Raw genomic sequence first — 17307 nt, 5'->3', positions numbered from 1 at the left:
TGAATTGCATGTAGTAGGTTCTTCAATAAATGTTGACTTGGTGAATGAACAGAAGATATGATTCCAGGTTCAACTTGGCTGAGAAGGGTATTTTGTGTTTTTGCCTTTCAGGGTGCTGGTGGGGGCTGAGGGTTGCTGTGGGAAGGGGGCAGACAGCTTACCCTGAGTCTGCCAGAGACGCTGTGGGCTGTGAAGGACTTCGGATCTTTGTGTGTCTGAGAGCTTTGGCCAGGTGTTCTCGTGCAGCTTCTCCTGGTACCAGAATGACCAATCTCATGTACTTGTGGCTAATGAGGTGGAACAGTCAGACGCTGGGCCCCCAACTGACTTTTGCCCTTTGAACCTTCTACTTGGAAGCTAGTTGCCTTTTTCAGAGGGTTTTTCCCAAGAGCCATCTGAAGGTGGAGGTGAAGAAACTTACCTTTTCTGGCCCATATTCACCTTAAGAAACAGGCTTTCATCAGAGCCTTGGGTTCTTTCTAGTGTGGGTTTGTTGTGAACTTTGGAACAAACTCTTGACCAGCAGTGAAGGGGTAGACCTTTATGTTGCTTTGATCATCAAGGCCCTTTGGGGGCTCATCCTTGCTCTCTTCCTTTCTCTGTTCCCTTTCTCTCTGCCGCAGGAGAAGCTGGACAGGTAGCCTACAGGAGGTTGCAGAAGATGCTGGGCAGGAGTGGGTCCTAACTCTGGCTGTGGATTAGAATCATCTGGGGAATTAAGAAAATGATACTCAGATTGGGCACTGTGGCTCACACCTGTAATCCTAGCACTTTGGGAGACTGAGGTAGGAGGATGGCTTCAGCTCAGGAGACCAGTCTGGGGAACTTGGTCTCTATAAAAAAAAAAAAAATTAGTTGGGCATGGTGGTGCGTGCCTGTAGCCCCACCTACTCAGGTGGCTGAGGTGGGAGGATTGCTTAAGCCCATTAGGTCCAGGCTGCAGTGAGCCAAGATCGTGCCACTGCATTCCAGCATGGGCAACAGAGTAAGACCCTGTCTCAATTAAAAAAAAAAAAAAAAAAAAGAAAAGAAAAGAAAAGAAAGAAAACAATACTCCTCACTCCCACTCCCTGACTGCATAAATCTGAACCACTGGGGAGAAGAATGAGATGAGAATTGGTTTGGAGAACGAGAATTGGGGAAGCAGAAAAATTGCTTTTGAGGAGAATTGATGAGGGTCTTGTGTCACTGGAGGTGGGAAGAGCCATTCTCAATTGTCACCATGCTTCAGAGTCACCTGGGGAGTTTTAAAAACATGCCAATGCCTGGGTTCCACCCCAGAATTTCTGACTTAATTGGTCTGGGTGGGGCCTGAGCACTGGCCTTTGTTAAAGCTCGTCAGTGATGCCAGTTTGCAGCCAGGATAGAGGAGCCTTGAGTTAGCAAAGGGTTGCGGCTGTTCTGATACAGTTGTTCTGTGTGTGGTTATTTCCTAAGGAAACACACCCAGAAAAGCAGGTCCTCAGACTGGCCTGTGAAACTGTCTCAGGTCTCCTGCATCAGAACCTGTGGGGGTGGGGCCCTGAAGTTGGGGGTCGACAAATTCCTCAGGTGATACTGATGCTCACTCAGACTTGAGATCTGTACCTGAGGACTTGAACTGACCCCTAGCTAAGCAAACCAATAAGGATTGGATTTACATGGCTTGGAGAAGGGACTCATGGGGTTGTTACTATAAGACCCTCCTGGTACAAACTGCCTGCTTGCTCCCTCAGAGTGGTCAGAGTCCCAGGGACCAAAGTGCTGACTGAGTTCCAGGAAGGAGAGCGGGAGGACTCTGATCCAGTGACCCACAGGGATTGTATTTGGTGTGTCTTCTTGCCAGAGGTGTAACTGCCTAAGGGGTTCATCTTGCCCGCTGCCTAGACAGAGCCGATTCTTCAAGACAGGGAATTGCAATAATGAGTAATTCACACAGAGCCGGCTGTGCGGGAGACTGGAGTTTTATTATTACTCAAATCAGTCTCCCCGAGCATTCTGGGAGCAGAGTTTTTAAGGATAACTTGGTGGGTCAGGAGAAGCCAGTAAGCCAGGAGTGCTGATTGGTTAGAGATGAAATCATAGGGAGTCAGAGTTGTCTTCTTGCTCTCAGTCAGTTCCTAGGTGGGGACCACAAGATCAGATAAGCCAGTTTATTGATCTGGGTGGGGCCAGCTGATCCACCAAGGGCAGGGTCTGGAAAATACCTCAAGCACTGATCTTAGGAGCAGTTTAGGGAGGGTCAGAATCTTGTAACTTCCAGCTGCATGACTCCTAAACCATAATTTCTTTCTTTCTTTTTTTTTTGAGATGGAGTCTTGCTCTTTCACCCAGGCGGTAGTGCAGTGGTGTGATATCGGCTCACCTCAACCTCTGCCTCCCGGGTTCAAGCAATTCTCCTGCCTCAGCCTCCCGAGTAGCTAGGGTTACAAGTGCATGCCACCACACCAGACTAATTTTATTTTTTATTTTTACTAGAGACAGGTTTTTGCCATGTTGGCCAGGCTGGTCTTGAACTCCTACCTCAGGTGATCCGCCCTCCTCGGGCTCCCAAAGTGCTGGGATTACAGGCATGAGCCGCTGCGCCCAGCCCTAAACCATCATTTCTAAATCTTGTGGCTAGTGTTAGTCCTACAAAGGCAATCTAGTCCCAGGCAAGAAGGAGGTCTGCTTTGGCAAAGGGCTGTTATCCTATTTGTCTAAACTATAAACTAAGTTTCTCCCAAAGTTAGTTCAGCCTGTGCCATGGAATGAATAAATACAGCTTGGAGGTTAGAAGCAAGATGGAGTCGGGTAAGATAGATCTCTTTCACTGTCTCAGTCATAATTTGGCAAAGGCAATTTCAGAGGCTCTCACCCATGACACCTGAGTAAGCGAATTGGTTGTTTCTTTAAAATTTTTATTTTAGTTGGCCGGGCATGGTGGCTCACGCCTGTAATCCCAGCACTTTGGGAAGCCGAGGTGGGTGGATTACGAGATCAGGAAATCGAGACTATCCTGGCTAACACAGTGAAACCCTGTCTCTACTAAAGAATACAAAAAATTAGCTGGGCATGGTGGTGAGCGCCTGTAGTCCCAGCTACTCGGGAGGCTAAGGCAGGAGAATGGCATGAACCCGGGAGGCGGAGGTTGCAGTGAACCGAGATCACACCACTGCACTCCAGCCTGGGCAACAGAGTGAGGCTCTGTCTCCAAAAAAAAAAAAAAAATTATTTTATTTTCTCCTTTTTTCTTTTCTTTCTTTCTTTCCTTTTCTTTTCTTTCTTTTTTTTTTTTTTCTGAGACGGAGCCTCGCTTTATCATCCAGGCTGGAGTGCAGTGGCATGATCTCGGCTCACTGCAACCTCTTCCTCCCTGGTTCAAATGATTCTCCTGTCTCAGCCTCCCAGGTAGCTTGGATTACGGGCGTGTGCCACCAAGCCCGGCTAATTTTTGTATTTTTAGTAGAGATGGGGTTTTGCCATGTTGGTCAGGCTGGTCATGAACTCCTGACCTCAGGTGATCTGCCCACCTCGGCCTCCCAAAGTGCTGGGATTTCAGGCGTGAGCCACCACCACACATGGCCAAAAACGTTATTTTACTTTCTGAGACGAAGTTTTGCTTTGTTGCCCAGGCTGGAGTGCAGTAGCATGGTTGTGGGCTCAATTCTGGACTCAAGTGACCCTCCTACCTCAGCCTTCCAAGTAGCTAGGACCATCAGTGTACACTCACCAAGTCCAGCTAATTTGTAATTTTTTTTTGTAGAGAAAGGGTCTCAGCCGGGCGCGGTGGCTCAAGCCTGTAATCCCAGCACTTTGGGAGGCCAAGACGGGCGGATCACGAGGTCAGGAGATGGAGACCATCCTGGCTAACATGGTGAAACCCCGTCTCTACTAAAAAATACAAAAAAAAAAAAAAAAAAAAACTAGCCGGGTGAGGTGGCGGGCGCCTGTAGTCCCAGCTACTCGGGAGGCTGAGGCAGGAGAATGGCGTAAACCCGGGAGGCGGAGCTTGCAGTGAGCTGAGATCCGGCCACTGCACTCCAGCCTGGGAGACAGAGTGAAACTCCGCCTCAAAAAAAAAAAAAAAAAAAAAAAAAAAAAGAGAAAGGGTCTCGCTATGTTGCTCAGGCTGGTCTCCAACTCCTGGCCTCAAGTGATCCCCACGTCTTGGCCTTCCAAAGTGCTGGGATTATAGACATGAGCCACCACACCTGGAGTAAAATGTTTCTGTAGACTGAAAGGTAAAGGAATTTGAAGGCCATCTGCTATCTGAGAGAAATAACAGCACCTAGGGAGAGTGGAAGAAATAATGTATCAAAGAAGCCAGGGTGAAAATGTGATTTTAAGGTGTAGAGAGTTTCCCGAACCAACATTAGACAAAACAAATGGGGATGCAGCAAAGAAAAGGAAGAAGAAGAGACTCGAAATCTCTGGGTTTAGGTCACAGATATGAGGCATTTCCAGAGAGCTTAAATCTGGACCCTCTGAGGAAACAGCAGTGGTAGAGTATTTTGGAGACACCAGGGTATTAGCAGGCCTGAGTATGCCAGTTGTGATTTTTTTCACAACTGGTTTGGCCTCTCCCCATGAATAGTGTGCATCTGACTATACACAGACCCAGCCTAACCTAGAAATGTGCAGTTTTTCTGAGCAACATGTGACCAAGAGCTTGCTCACCCAATTAAGCCTAGGGACTGCTATCCTTCTGCTGATTGCTGTGGGATGAATGATGTCACCAGTCAGGAGATAGCTGAGATGTCTCACTGGTGGAGTGAAGCTTAAAGTAGCAAACTGAGTGGCAGGTGGAATTTTCGTCTCTTTGTGAACTGAAGGCTGTATATGTGAAAGCAAAAAGAACACAGAACAGAGTTCCTGACCGTAAATTCTAAGATAGCAGAAAGATAAACTCCTGGTAAGGGATAGAGGAGGTTTGTAGGGATTGGGAGAGATGTGTATAATAAGGCTTTAAAATAGAAATTTTAGAGGAAAGGAGAAAAATGCCTAGATAAAAGTATAAATCTGGGTATTTTGGAGACTATCAGGTACTACATAGCAAGAGAATAAAGGCAGAGGAGTTGCTCAGTAATGCATTTGGAGAAAATAGGATGGGAGATCAGAAATGATGCTTTTGAACTCTTATCTACAAATATTACCAGTAAGGCTAATAAACATATTTGACCTTTTTTTTTTTTTTTTTTTTTTTGTGAGACAGCATCTCACTCTGTTACCAGGTTGGAGTGCAGTGGTGCAATCGCGGCTCACTACAACCTCCACCTCCTGGGTTCAAGTGATTCTCCTGCCTCAGTCTCCCGAGTAGCTGGGACTACAGGCGCGCACCACCACAGCCCTCTCAGTTTTGTATTTTTAGTAGAGACGGGGTTTCACCATGTTGGCCAGGGTGGTCTCGATTTCTTGACCTTGTGATCCGTCTGCCTCGGCCTCCCAAAGTGCTGGGATTACAGGCATGAGCCACTGCACCCGGCCTGTATTTGACCTTTTACTGAAAGGAGGAAACAATTTCATAGCCATCAGCGATATTTGATTAGAATATGATAATGAAAGAGTATACATTGTTCAAAAGTGATGATTTGCTAGAAGAGCTGGGATTGATGTAGTACGTTAAAGAGAGATGTACAGACTTGTTTGAGGATCTGCTATCATAAGGGATGCCTGCCTCCTTTGCATAAGGTCACATTTAGATTCTTTTGATTGCAGCGAGAGGGAAATTTCAGTACACCAAGATCCAGTGAGCTGTCAAGGGTTTCACTTCCCCTTTCGCCATTTTTCTTGTTTTTTTTTTTTTTTTGAGACGGAGTCTCGCTCTGTCGCCCAGGCTGGAGTGCAGTGGCCGGATCTCAGCTCACTGCAAGCTCCGCCTCCTGGGTTCATGCCATTCTCCTGCCTCAGCCTCCCGAGTAGCTGGGACTACAGGCGCCCGCCACCTCGCCCGGCTAGTTTTTTGTATTTTTTTTAGTAGAGACGGGGTTTCACCATGTTAGCCAGGATGGTCTCGATCTCCTGACCTCGTGATCCGCCCGTCTCGGCCTCCCAAAGTGCTGGGATTACAGGCTTGAGCCACCGCGCCCGGCCCCTTTCGCCATTTTTCAACAAATGTAATGAATAGTAACCCAGTGCTGCTTCCAGTTTTCTGCCTGCAGTTAGGTGGTTTTTTTGGTTTTTTTTTCAGACAGTCTTGCTGTGTCACCCAGGCTGGAATGCAGTGGTGCAATCACGGATCACTGCAGCCTTGACCTCCCCAGGCTCAAGCAATTCTCCCACCTTAGCCTCCTGAGTAGTTGAGACTATAGGTGCATGCTACCAGGCCCAGCTAATTTTTGTTTTTTTTGGGTAGAATCAGGGTTTCTCTATGTTGCCTAGGTTGGTTTCAAACTCCTGAGCTCAAGGGATCAGCCTGCCTTGGCCTCCCAAAGTGCTGGAATTACAGGAGCGAGCCACTGTGCCCAGCCAATATATTAGTTTTCTATTGCTTTTCTAACAAGTTACCACCAATTGAGTGGCTGAAAATGACACAAATTTATCATCTCATAGTTGTGGAGGTCAGAAGTCTGAAATGGGTCTCACTGGGCTAATATGAAGTAGTACTGTGTTTCTTTCTGGAGGCTTAAGGAGAGAATCCATCTTCTTGCCTTTCCCAGCTTCTAGAGGCTCATGGCCCCTTCCATTTTCAAAGTCAGCAGTAACTGGGAGAGTCTTTCTCACATTGTACAACTCTGACATTGACCTTTCTGCCTCCCTCTTTCATCTTTAAGAACTTTTGTGATTACATTGGGCCCACCCAGATAATACAGAATGATTTCCCCGTTTCATCACTTGATTAGCAATCTTCATTCTGTCTGCAACTTTTTTTTTTTTTTGAGTCAGAGTCTTGCTCTGTCGCCCAGGCTGGAGTGCAGTGGTGGGATCTTGGCTCACTGCAACCTCTGCCTCCTGGGTTCAAGCAATTCTCCTGCCTCAGCCTCCCGAGTAGCTGGGATTACAGGCACACACCACCACACCCAGCTATTTTTTGTATTTTTAGTAGAGACTGGGTTTCACCATGTTGGTCAGGCTGGTCTGGAATTCCTGACCTCAGGTGATCTGCCTGCTTTGGCCTCCCAAAGTGCTGGGATTACAGGCATGAGCCACCACGCCTGGCCTCTGTCTGCAACTTTAATTCTCCCTTGCCATGCAATATAACATGGTTCACAGGCTCCAGGGATTAGGGGGTGGACATCTTTGGGGGGCCATTAGTCTACCTACCACAAGTGATAACCCAGCTTTCCAACAGAGGCGGATGAGCAGGAGCAGCACTATGAAGTGATAACTTAAGGTGGATTATTGCCCAAATTCTAGGCTTGTAAGTTAAACCTGGTTAGTGAAGTATGAGGAGAAGAGTGGGAAATCATTAGTAACCTGTATGAACTCATTAAGAACAAGCCATACTCTGCTAACCTCACTTTTTGGTTCAATTTTTTTTTTTTATTCAAATATACAGAAGGACCAGTGCAATCTCATAAGTTTATGGCTTAATGGTCACTAGTTGAGCGCATGTGTAACTAGCACCCTTGAACCCTTCCTATGCTCTTCCCAGTCCCTGCCTCTCCACCCCACACAAAGGGAAATCACTATTCTGACTTCTAGTTGCATTGGTTTTCCCTGATTTTATGTAAATGGATATAATTTATATGTACACTTTTGCATCTGGCTTGCTTATTATGTTTGAGATTCTTCTGTATTTTTGTCTGTAGTTGTAGATTGTTCATTTTTTTTTTTTTTTGAGACAGAGTCTCACTCTGTCGCTGGGGCTGGAGTGCAGTGGCAGGATCTTGGCTCACTGCAACCTCCACCTCCCAGGTTCAAGCAATTCCTCTGCCTCAGCCTCCTGAGTAGCTGGGATTACAGGTGCCCACCACTACGCCCAGCTAATTTTTTGTATTTTTAGTAGAGACGGAGTTTCACCATGTTGGCCAGGCTGGTCTCGAACTCCTGACTTTGTGTCTGCCCACCTTGGCCGCCCAACATGCTGGGATGACAGATTGTTTATTCTTTTTTTTTTTTTTTTTTTTTTTTTTTTTTTTTGAGATGGAGTCTCACTCTGTCACCCAGGCTGGAGTGCAGTGGCCGGATCTCAGCTCACTGCAAGCTCCGCCTCCCGGGTTCCCGCCATTCTCCTGCCTCAGCCTCCCGAGTAGCTGGGACTACAGGCACCCACCACCTCGCCCGGCTAGTTTTTTGTATTTTTTTAGTAGAGACGGGGTTTCAGCATGTTAGCCAGGATGGTCTCGATCTCCTGACCTTGTGATCCGCCCGTCTCGGCCTCCCAAAGTGCTGGGATTACAGGCTTGAGCCACTGCGCCCGTCCCAGATTGTTTATTCTTAGTGCTGTTTAGTATTTATTCAATCTACTGTTGCTGGGCATTTGGGTTGTTTCTAGTTTTTGGCCACTGCAAGGGTGTGGCTACAAATATTCTACATATATACTAATTTCATTTGAATTGTTTGATAGCATCATTAGATTGTTAGAGCAGAAGCATGTGTATGCAGATTTTGGAGAGGTTCGTGGCAAATTCTCATGATATTCTCGTTGACAAGGTAGACTAGATAAAAATATAGTTCGGTAGATTCTTAGTCGGCTGAATAACATTGTGGAATAATGACAAATACAGAAAGGTCTATAGTGATAGACTATATGGCTCTGCTGATCCTAGTCAACATTTTAATTTTTTTATTTAAAAAAATTTGTTTGAAACTGAGTCTTGCTCTGTTGCCTAGGCTGGATGCCCTCTAGGGGAGGGCATCTCTGCCCTCGAGGTTAACTTGCAGTTGCCTCCATATTATCCTAACCCCATGGTCCCCTCCTGTCCCCGGCCCTGAAGCAGGAGGTTGGGCTCCACTTCAAGAGCAGTGCACTTGGCTGGGCTCTGGGGCCACTGGTCAGCTGTATCCGCTGAGGTGGGAACAAAAAGCCCTGTCAGCACTGCTGCCTGCCATACTCATTTCCTGCTCCCACAGCCAAAAGGCCCTGGAGGAAGCTGGGCTTTGAGGAAGAGGAGGACTAGCTCTCTTCAGTCAGTTCCCTCTGCTCCCTGGTTTCTTTCTGTAGGATTCCCTTCCTCATTCAAACTGAGCCTTCTTTGCTCAGTACAGAGAGAAGATCAGGGCTAGAAAGTGTGTCAGTGGCTGAGGAATCAGGCTCAGGAATGGGGGAGGTGGGATACTGGTGGACAAAGAGAGGGATACATATGGATGGAGAGAGAAGTAGAGAAGAGTCTGGGCACAGTGAGTCACACCTGTAATCCCAGCACTTTGGGAGGCTGAGGCGGGAGAGTCACCTGAGGTCAGGAGTTCGAGACTAGTCTGGCTAACATGGCGAAACCCCGTCTCTACTAAAAATACAAAAATCAGCCAGGCGTGGTGGTGCATGCCTGTAATTCTAGTTACTCGGGAGGCTGAGGCAGGAGAACCGCTTGAACCCAGGAGGCGGAGGTTGCAGTGAGCTGAGATTGTACTGCTGTACTCCAGCCTGGGGAACAGAGCAAGATTGTCTCAAAAAAAAAAAAAAAAAAAAAAAAAAAAAAAGAGAGCAGTAGAGAAGCAATAGGGATTAAAAGGTAAACAAGCCACCCAGGTGCCATGACTCCTCCCTATAATCCCAGTCACTCCTCAGAAGGCTGAGGTGGAAGGATTGCTTGAGGCCAGGAGTTCAAGACCAGCCTGGGCCACACAGCAAGACCCTGTCTCTAAAAAAAGTAAAACAGCCAGGCGCGGTGGCTCACGCCTGTAATCCCAGCACTTTGGGAGGCTGAGGAGGGCGGATCATGAGGTCAGGAGTTTGAGACCAGCCTGACCAACATGGTGAAACCCCGTCTCTACTAAAAATATAAAAATTAGCCAGGTATGGTGGTGGGCACCTGTAGTCTCAGCTACTCAGGAGGCTGAGGCAGGAGAACTGCTTGAACCCTGGAGGCGGAGGTTGCAGTGAGCTGAGATCGCACCACTGCACTCCAGCTTGGGTGACAGAGGAAGACTCCGTCTCAAAAAAGAAAAATAAAAAATAAAACAAATTAGCCGGGCATGGTGGTGCACACCTTTGATCCCAGCTACTAGGGTACCTGAGATGGGAGGATCCTTTGAGCTCAGAAGTTTGATGCTGCAGTGAGCTATGATTTCTCTACTGCACTCTGGCTTATTTGACAGAGTGAGACCCCCATCTCCAAAAAAAAAAAAAAAAAAAAAAAAAAAAAAATTAGGGCCAGGTGTGATGGCTCATGCCTGTAATCCCAGCACTTTGGGAGGCCGAGGCGGGTGGATCACCTGAGCTCAGGAGTCTGAGATCAGCCTGGCCAATATGGTGAAACCCTGTCTCTGCTAAAAATACAAAAAAATTAGCTGGGCGTGGTGGCGTATGCCTGTAGTCCCAGCTACTTGAGAGGCTGAAGCAGGAGAATTGCTTGAACCTGGGAAGCAGAGGTTGCAGTGAGCTGAAATCATGCCATTGTACTTCAGCCTGGGCGACAGAGCAAGACTCCATCTCAAAAATAAATAAATAAAAATAAATAAATAATAAAAAAATATAGGCTGGGCACCGTGGCCCACGCTGTAATCCCAGCACTTAGGGAGGCCGAGGTGGGTGGATCACCTCAGGTCAGGAGTTTGTGACAAGCCTGGCCAACATGGTAAAACCTCGTCTCTACTAAAAATACAAAAATTAGCTGGGTGTGGTGGCGCACACTTGTAATCCCAGCTACTTGGGAGGTTGAGGCAGGAGAATTGCTTGAACCCAGGAGGCAGATGTTGCCGTGAGCTGAGACCGCACCATTGCACTCCAGCCTGGGCAACAAGGGTGAAACTCTGTCTCAAAAAGAAAAATAAAATAAATAAAATAAAATATAAACAAGCCATGTATTTCCATTTCAGAATCTGCTATGGTAGTGGGTGGTGAATTGGTTGCTCGTCCCTCCTTTTCCCTACCTACATCCCTGGACAGAGCTGAGAAGAGAACCTTGTGGCACACGGCTCAGATTCTGAGTCTGAACTAGAACTAGTCCTGTAAGCTTATTCCAGTTTGGTGTTGTGACCTATGGTTACCTGGCAGGGAATCATAACTTTGTATTTGGAGATCCCATTCCCCTGACAATGTGGCACCATCCTTTGTGCCTAGTGTTTCTACTTGGAAACCTGGCTATGTTGTGGTTATGAGCCAGCCACAGAGCCTAGGATAAGGGCAGAGGTTACAGGCTGGGTAGAAGGGGCACTAGGTTGTTGAGTGGCTGGAGGCTGGAGTCCAGTGGGGAGTAAAGGATGGGTGACTGAGGAGGAGCAACAGATTTGAAAGATTTGTGGAGGGCAAGATACAGGCACTTTGGTCATTTTGTGGGGTGCTGCACACTAGTGTCTTTAATTATTAACTTAGCACTGGGGTGGCCTGGAGCTGTGGGTACATTTTTGCCCAGCCCTGTGATAAGGTTTGTTGTTTATTAGGCAGAAAGGCAAGCATCTGTATAGGACAGGAATGCCCCTTCTCAGGAAGAGCAGAAAGGAACTTGGGCAGTGAGTAGAATGAGGGTGGTGGTGGAAGGGAGGGTGAGAGAGAGCAGATGGTGCAGCTGTTCTGAGAGGCCAGTCTTCCCTGCTTCTCAGGATGAAGTAGCCAGAATGCGATGAGGCCAGGACACGACAAAATAGGAGGACTAGGGACACCAAGGCCACACCACTGCCAGGATAACTCAGAGTGTTTCTGACTGCTTCGGTGGCCTGAAGTAGGCAAGACCTGTACTAGGCCTCATTCTCTTGACTGGTAAGGCAGGGTGATGTTGACCTTGCCCTTAGAGCCCTTGGGAGAAGGGCTGTAAAATTAAGCCCTCCTTATAGTGTTCTAGTTGCTGAGCTGAGAAGGAGGGATAAATGAAGCGATTTGCTATGCTACCAGTGGGAAGATCTATGTTGTTTTTTCCAGCTTTCTTCTCTGCTACATCCTGGGGCTACTGGTCAACCTCACAGCATCTGTGGGCCTCCCTTTTTGAATTTCTTCAAGTAATTCAAATTCAAGTCGTAGACTGTAATTTTTTCGTTGGGGGAGGGATAATGGACTTCTTTGAGATTCTGATAAAAGCTATGATCCTTTTCTAAGAAAAGGTATGAACCTTTTTCTTAGGTATATCTGTATTAATATGGACATAACACTTTGGGAAAAAGAATTTTGAGCCTTATGGAGAACTTAGTTAAGAACCCTGGTAAAAGGACTACCTGTACTTCTGAGTAGAAGGACTGGGGGAATGTGTGTGGCTCTTATTTCTCTATTGTCCCATCAGGAAAAATGCCCTGTCCCTATTCTACAGGAGCCACTCTTAGCTGCAAGAATCTTTCCAAGCACAAAAGCAGGCAGCTGAGCTGCCAGGCAGTGGGCAGGAAATCTGGCCTTCATCCTAATCCTTGGCCACACGGCCTGACCTGCTGGCTCAGCATTGGTTAAGTCACAGCAGGACTCCTCAAGGTTAACAGTAATACCACAGAGTCAGAGTGCTATGTCCTGGAGCCCATGGGGAATGGGAGGTAGGAGGGAGAGACCGTGACTTTTCAGAGCCAAGAGCCGGAACAATCACTAATCCCGTATAGTTCCCAGTTGCCTCCCACTGCTGTGATTGGAAATCTGGATGTATTTTTTATGTAAGCAGATCTGCAATCACTTTGTTTTGTGTCTCCCATATAAGGTGCTGGGGGGTAGGGAGTATGGAGGCCTTTGCATGATAATGGTGAGGACATTCTGGGGTCTGAGGCTTCCAGTGCAGAGCAGGTCAGAGGGTCTGTCTTTGGCTGAAGGGTTTATCTTGGTGACTGGTACTGGAAAAATTGCTTGGGAGTCTAAGGTCCTACAGTGGTGAGGGTAAGTCACCAATCAGTATTATTTTTCTTTCAGGTCTCTTAACCTTCATTAACTGTGCCTATGTCAAGTGGGGAACCCTGGTACAAGATATTTTCACCTATGCTAAAGTATTGGCGCTGATCGCGATCATCATTGCAGGCATTGTTAGACTTGGCCAGGGTAAGAAATAATATTAGCAGCAACTAATCTTTGTTAAGCATTTTCTGTGAGCCACACTCCTCTAAGTGCTCTTCGTGCATTATCTCATTTCTTATAATAACCTTATTTGGTAGGCACTATTATTATCCACGTTTTATAGATGAGGAAACAGGCTGCAGAATTAAGTATCTTGGGCTGGGCGGGGTGGCTCATGCCTATAATCCCAGCACTTTGGGAGGCCGTGGCAGGTGGATCCATGAGGTCAGGAGTTCAAGACCAGCCTGGCTAAGATGGTGAAACCCCATCTTGACTAAAAATACAAAAATTAGCCGGGCGTGGTGGTAGGTGCCTGTAATCCCAGCTACTTGGGAGGTTGAGGCAGGAGAATCGCTTGAACCCAGGAGGCAGTGGTTGCAGTGAGCCAAGATTGCACCACTGCACTTCAGCCTGGGCGACAGAGCGAGACTCCGTCTCAACAACAACAACAACAACAACAACAACAACAAAGATTTAATTATCTTGCCCAAGTCGCTACTGGCAAGTAGAGGAGCTGAAATTTGTATCCAGGACAACTGACCCAAAGTCTGTCCTTTAACTTTCATTCACACTGCCTCAGAGGAGGCTGATCTTGGCAAAAGGGTTGACAGCCATGCCCTGGGAGCTGGCTTTGGCAGATTGCCATAGGAGGCAGGAATCAGGCAGCCTGCAGAGCAGAGCAGAACTGCATTGTTTCTATTCTCCAGCCTATCTGCTCTATGGTGGTTTCTTATCCTAGAAAGCTACCCTGGACCCTTCCTGTCAAGATCCCCATCTATGTCATTAGGATGCAGGGCATTCTGGTCTATCTCTGTAGACGTCTCTCTACTGTTTCCTGTTCCCTTACTGTTACTCTTGCTGCCAAAGGTGTTGTAGGCCACTTACCTGCTATTATATTACCATATTCTCTCAGTCCTTTACTTGATCATCATGAAGTGGGAGAATAAGCCACTAATCCTCTGCCTTCCAATGTTCTTGGGTTCCAGGAGCCTCCACTCATTTTGAGAATTCCTTTGAGGGTTCATCATATGCAGTGGGTGACATTGCCCTGGCACTGTACTCAGCTCTGTTCTCATACTCAGGCTGGGACACTCTCAACTATGTCACTGAAGAGATCAAGAATCCTGAGAGGTAGGTACTGCACCACCAATTTTCCATAGCAGTGATAGCCATCATTTAATGAGCTACTACTCTGTGACAGACAGCATATCACAACCACCTATGAGGTTAATTTTATCAGCCTCATTTTAATAGATGAGAGGCCTGAGGCTCAGAGAAGTAACTTGTCTATGATCATAGTAACAGGGCTAAAATATGAACTTTCTCATGTATGCTTTGTAAATTTTTTAAAATGCATTTTTACATTTGTTCATTAATTTCTGCATTAATTAAAGCAGGTTGTATTATATGCTTATGTATGTTTTTAAAACAGATTTTCCTTGATAGATATTTCATCCACCCTTATCCCCACATACATAGCTTTGGGATATAGACATCCAGAAACCTTCCTATGTTTCCCTCTGATCCCTTCCTTGTTTCCTAAATTCATATTGACATTGTGGTATAGTTTCAGTCATTCAATTAAGTCACCCCACCATTATTGCTCTGTAGTCTATATATAGAGTGAAAAGAGCACTGGATAGGAAGACAAGGACCTAGAGTTTGTCTTTCCACTGACTTGTGGGCTGACCTTGAGGGAGTTGCCCGGCCATCTCTTTGTCTGCTTCCTTATCTGTAATTGAGGGGGTTAAATTCTGTGACCTCCATGGCCTTTCTTGGCTCTAAAATTCTATGATTCTGGGAACTAAGATTTGCCAGGGAATGGAGTTTTTTAAGAGAGAGTCTTGCTGTATTTCCTAGGTTGGAGTATAATGGCGCAATCTTGGCTCATTGCAACTTCTGCCTCCCAGGTTTAAGTGATTCTCCTGCCTCAGCCTCCCAAATAGCTGGAATTACAGGCACCTGCTACTGCGCCTGGCTAATTTTTGTATTTTTAGTCAAGATGGGGTTTCACCATGTTGGCCACGCTGGTCTCGAACTCCTGACTTCAGGTGATCCGCCTGCCTTAGCCTCCCAGAGTGCTGGGATTACAGGCGTGAGCCACCGTGCCCAGCTCTCTGTAAATGTTTAAGTCAAAAGAATCACAATTCTTATACCAATAAACTCCTTTTGGCTTGAGAAACAGAAGAGCACTCTTGGTACACAACTAGTGGTAACGCTATGGGAGCAGAGATAACAGAAGCAGGATGAAGGCCTGGGTGGTGCTTCCACCTAACGGACAGAAGCTGCATGACTCTGTATTTGCAGAGTATTTGCCCCACTTTGTGCTTCTTTTGGGCAGCCTTACTGTTAAGGATGTTTATAAAGTTCATGGCTTTATTGGTCTACAGGGACCTTGAGAGCTCTTTGCATCTTTCTTTTGCCCACCAGTTAGGATGGCTCCTGAGGTTCTCAAACTGAGGAAGGGGTGGGCAGACATATCTTCCAGGTTGCTTGTCAGATACACACACTTCTCTTCCTACTGAAGGCCTATCTCTGAAGATGTTAAATTTCACAATTTGCCTCCATAATTTCCTTTTATATTTCTCAACCTTGAGACAAAAGTGCCAATGTTGATAATCTTAGAGATGGAATCCTGACACCAAAAGATCTCTGGAGTATAAAACAAAATAACCTCCCATTTTCCTGTGCATTATTATGCTGGGACACTCTTTGTTAATCCTTTTTTTTTTTTTTTTTTTTCAGACAGGGTCTGACTGCCTTGCCCAGGCTGGAGTGCAGTGGCCCAGTCATGGTTCACTGCAGCCTTGACCTCCTCGGGCTCAAGTGATCCTTCCACCTCAGCCTCCCAAGTAGCTGGGATTACAGGCATGCGCCACCATGCTTGGCTAATTTTTTGTTTTGTTTTTTTGAGACAGAGTCTCACTGTTACCCAGGCTGGAGTGCAATGACACAATTTTGGCTTACCACAACCTCCACCTCCTGAGTTCAAGTGATTCTCGTACCTCAGCCTCCCAAGTAGCTGGGACTACAGGTGCGTGCCACCATGCCCAGCTAATTATTTATATTTTTAGTAGAGACAGGGTTTTGCCATGTTGGCCAGGCTGGTCTTAAACTCCTGACCTCAGGTGATCCACTTGCCTCGGCCTCCCAAACTGCTGGGATTACAGGCGTGAGCCACCACGCCCGGCTGCTTGGCTAGTTTTTTGTACAGACAGGGTTTTACCATGTTGTCCAGGCTGGTCTCCAACTCCTGGACTCAAGCCATCTGCCCACCTTAGCCTCCCAAAGTGTTGGTACTACGGGCATGAGCCACTGATCCCAGCTGCACAGTCCTATCTCCTAATATGATATTCCTTTCCCCTAATGTTCTTTAGTTCTTAAGTGTTTAGTTCAGAGCTTCAGCCACTATCCAGGGCACCGTCAAAGACAAATGCATTGAGGAAATGTAGCAAGAGTCTCCATCCCTGGAAAGACTGGTGTGGCAGGGAGAGTCTAAGGATTAAAGGAGAGATAGGGATATGACTGTGGGACTAATGTGTATTTTATTCTATTTGGCTGTAGGAACCTGCCCCTCTCCATTGGCATCTCCATGCCCATTGTCACCATCATCTATATCTTGACCAATGTGGCCTATTATACTGTGCTAGACATGAGAGACATCTTGGCCAGTGATGCTGTTGCTGTGGTAAAGGATTTTCACTAGCAGGTTGAGGGTGACTTGTGGGGTACTGGGTATATTCTGGCTCTTGAAAGTCCTGGAAAGGGGGTAGATGGCCTTGGAAGGAGTTCATTTCGAATATGGGGCTTGCAAGAAGGTCCTGTTACCCCCACTGTGGAAGAAGAGTTGGAGTCCTAATAAGGGGAATCTGGGGCATGCCCATCCATGTCTTTCATCCCTTTTAGATCCTGCTAATGACTCTTCCATTCTTTTCCCTTAGACTTTTGCAGATCAGACATTTGGAATATTTAACTGGATAATTCCACTGTCAGTTGCATTATCCTGTTTTGGTGGCCTCAATGCCTCCATTGTGGCTGCTTCTAGGTAAGAGTGGCATCTTTTGAAGGGCTATGGCAGTGGACGGTAGAACTTACAGGACCTGGACTTTGATTACCTGTGTTTTCCAACTGATACCATAACCTCTTTCTTCTTGTTTCTAGCAGAAGCCTGCAGTTGTCATTAATCTTAATACTGAGCTCCAGTCTATATTATCCAAACACTTTTGAAGGAAGGGATGGCAGAGAGGGAGGGCCATGTGGCAGGTGAACCAGGCTGCATCGTGTCCACC

The 17307-nt window shown here is 46.7% G+C and overlaps 1 protein-coding gene across 22 annotated transcripts in view; it reads left to right on the top strand.

The window, feature by feature from the left end:
* SLC7A7 (solute carrier family 7 member 7) overlaps positions 1 to 17307 on the top strand; it is a 57980-nt gene that overhangs the window by 38340 nt on the left and 2333 nt on the right. For 17 of the 22 annotated variants that reach the window (XM_077940601.1, XM_077940604.1, XM_077940619.1 and 14 more), the window contains 4 exons: positions 12878 to 13003; positions 14005 to 14149; positions 16583 to 16706; positions 16960 to 17063. In XM_077940601.1, the coding sequence (XP_077796727.1) occupies positions 12878 to 13003; positions 14005 to 14149; positions 16583 to 16706; positions 16960 to 17063 (499 nt within the window). The remainder of the gene's footprint in view (positions 1 to 12877; positions 13004 to 14004; positions 14150 to 16582; positions 16707 to 16959; positions 17064 to 17307) is intronic. The other 5 variants (XM_077940614.1, XM_077940615.1, XM_077940613.1 and 2 more) reach the window with 1 other exon arrangement.

Source organism: Macaca mulatta, chromosome 7, assembly GCF_049350105.2.
Source record: "Macaca mulatta isolate MMU2019108-1 chromosome 7, T2T-MMU8v2.0, whole genome shotgun sequence".
NCBI classification, from domain to species: Eukaryota; Metazoa; Chordata; class Mammalia; order Primates; family Cercopithecidae; genus Macaca; species Macaca mulatta.
Note: the sequence above shows the minus strand (reverse complement) of the source record. Positions and strands in the feature narration are given on the sequence as shown.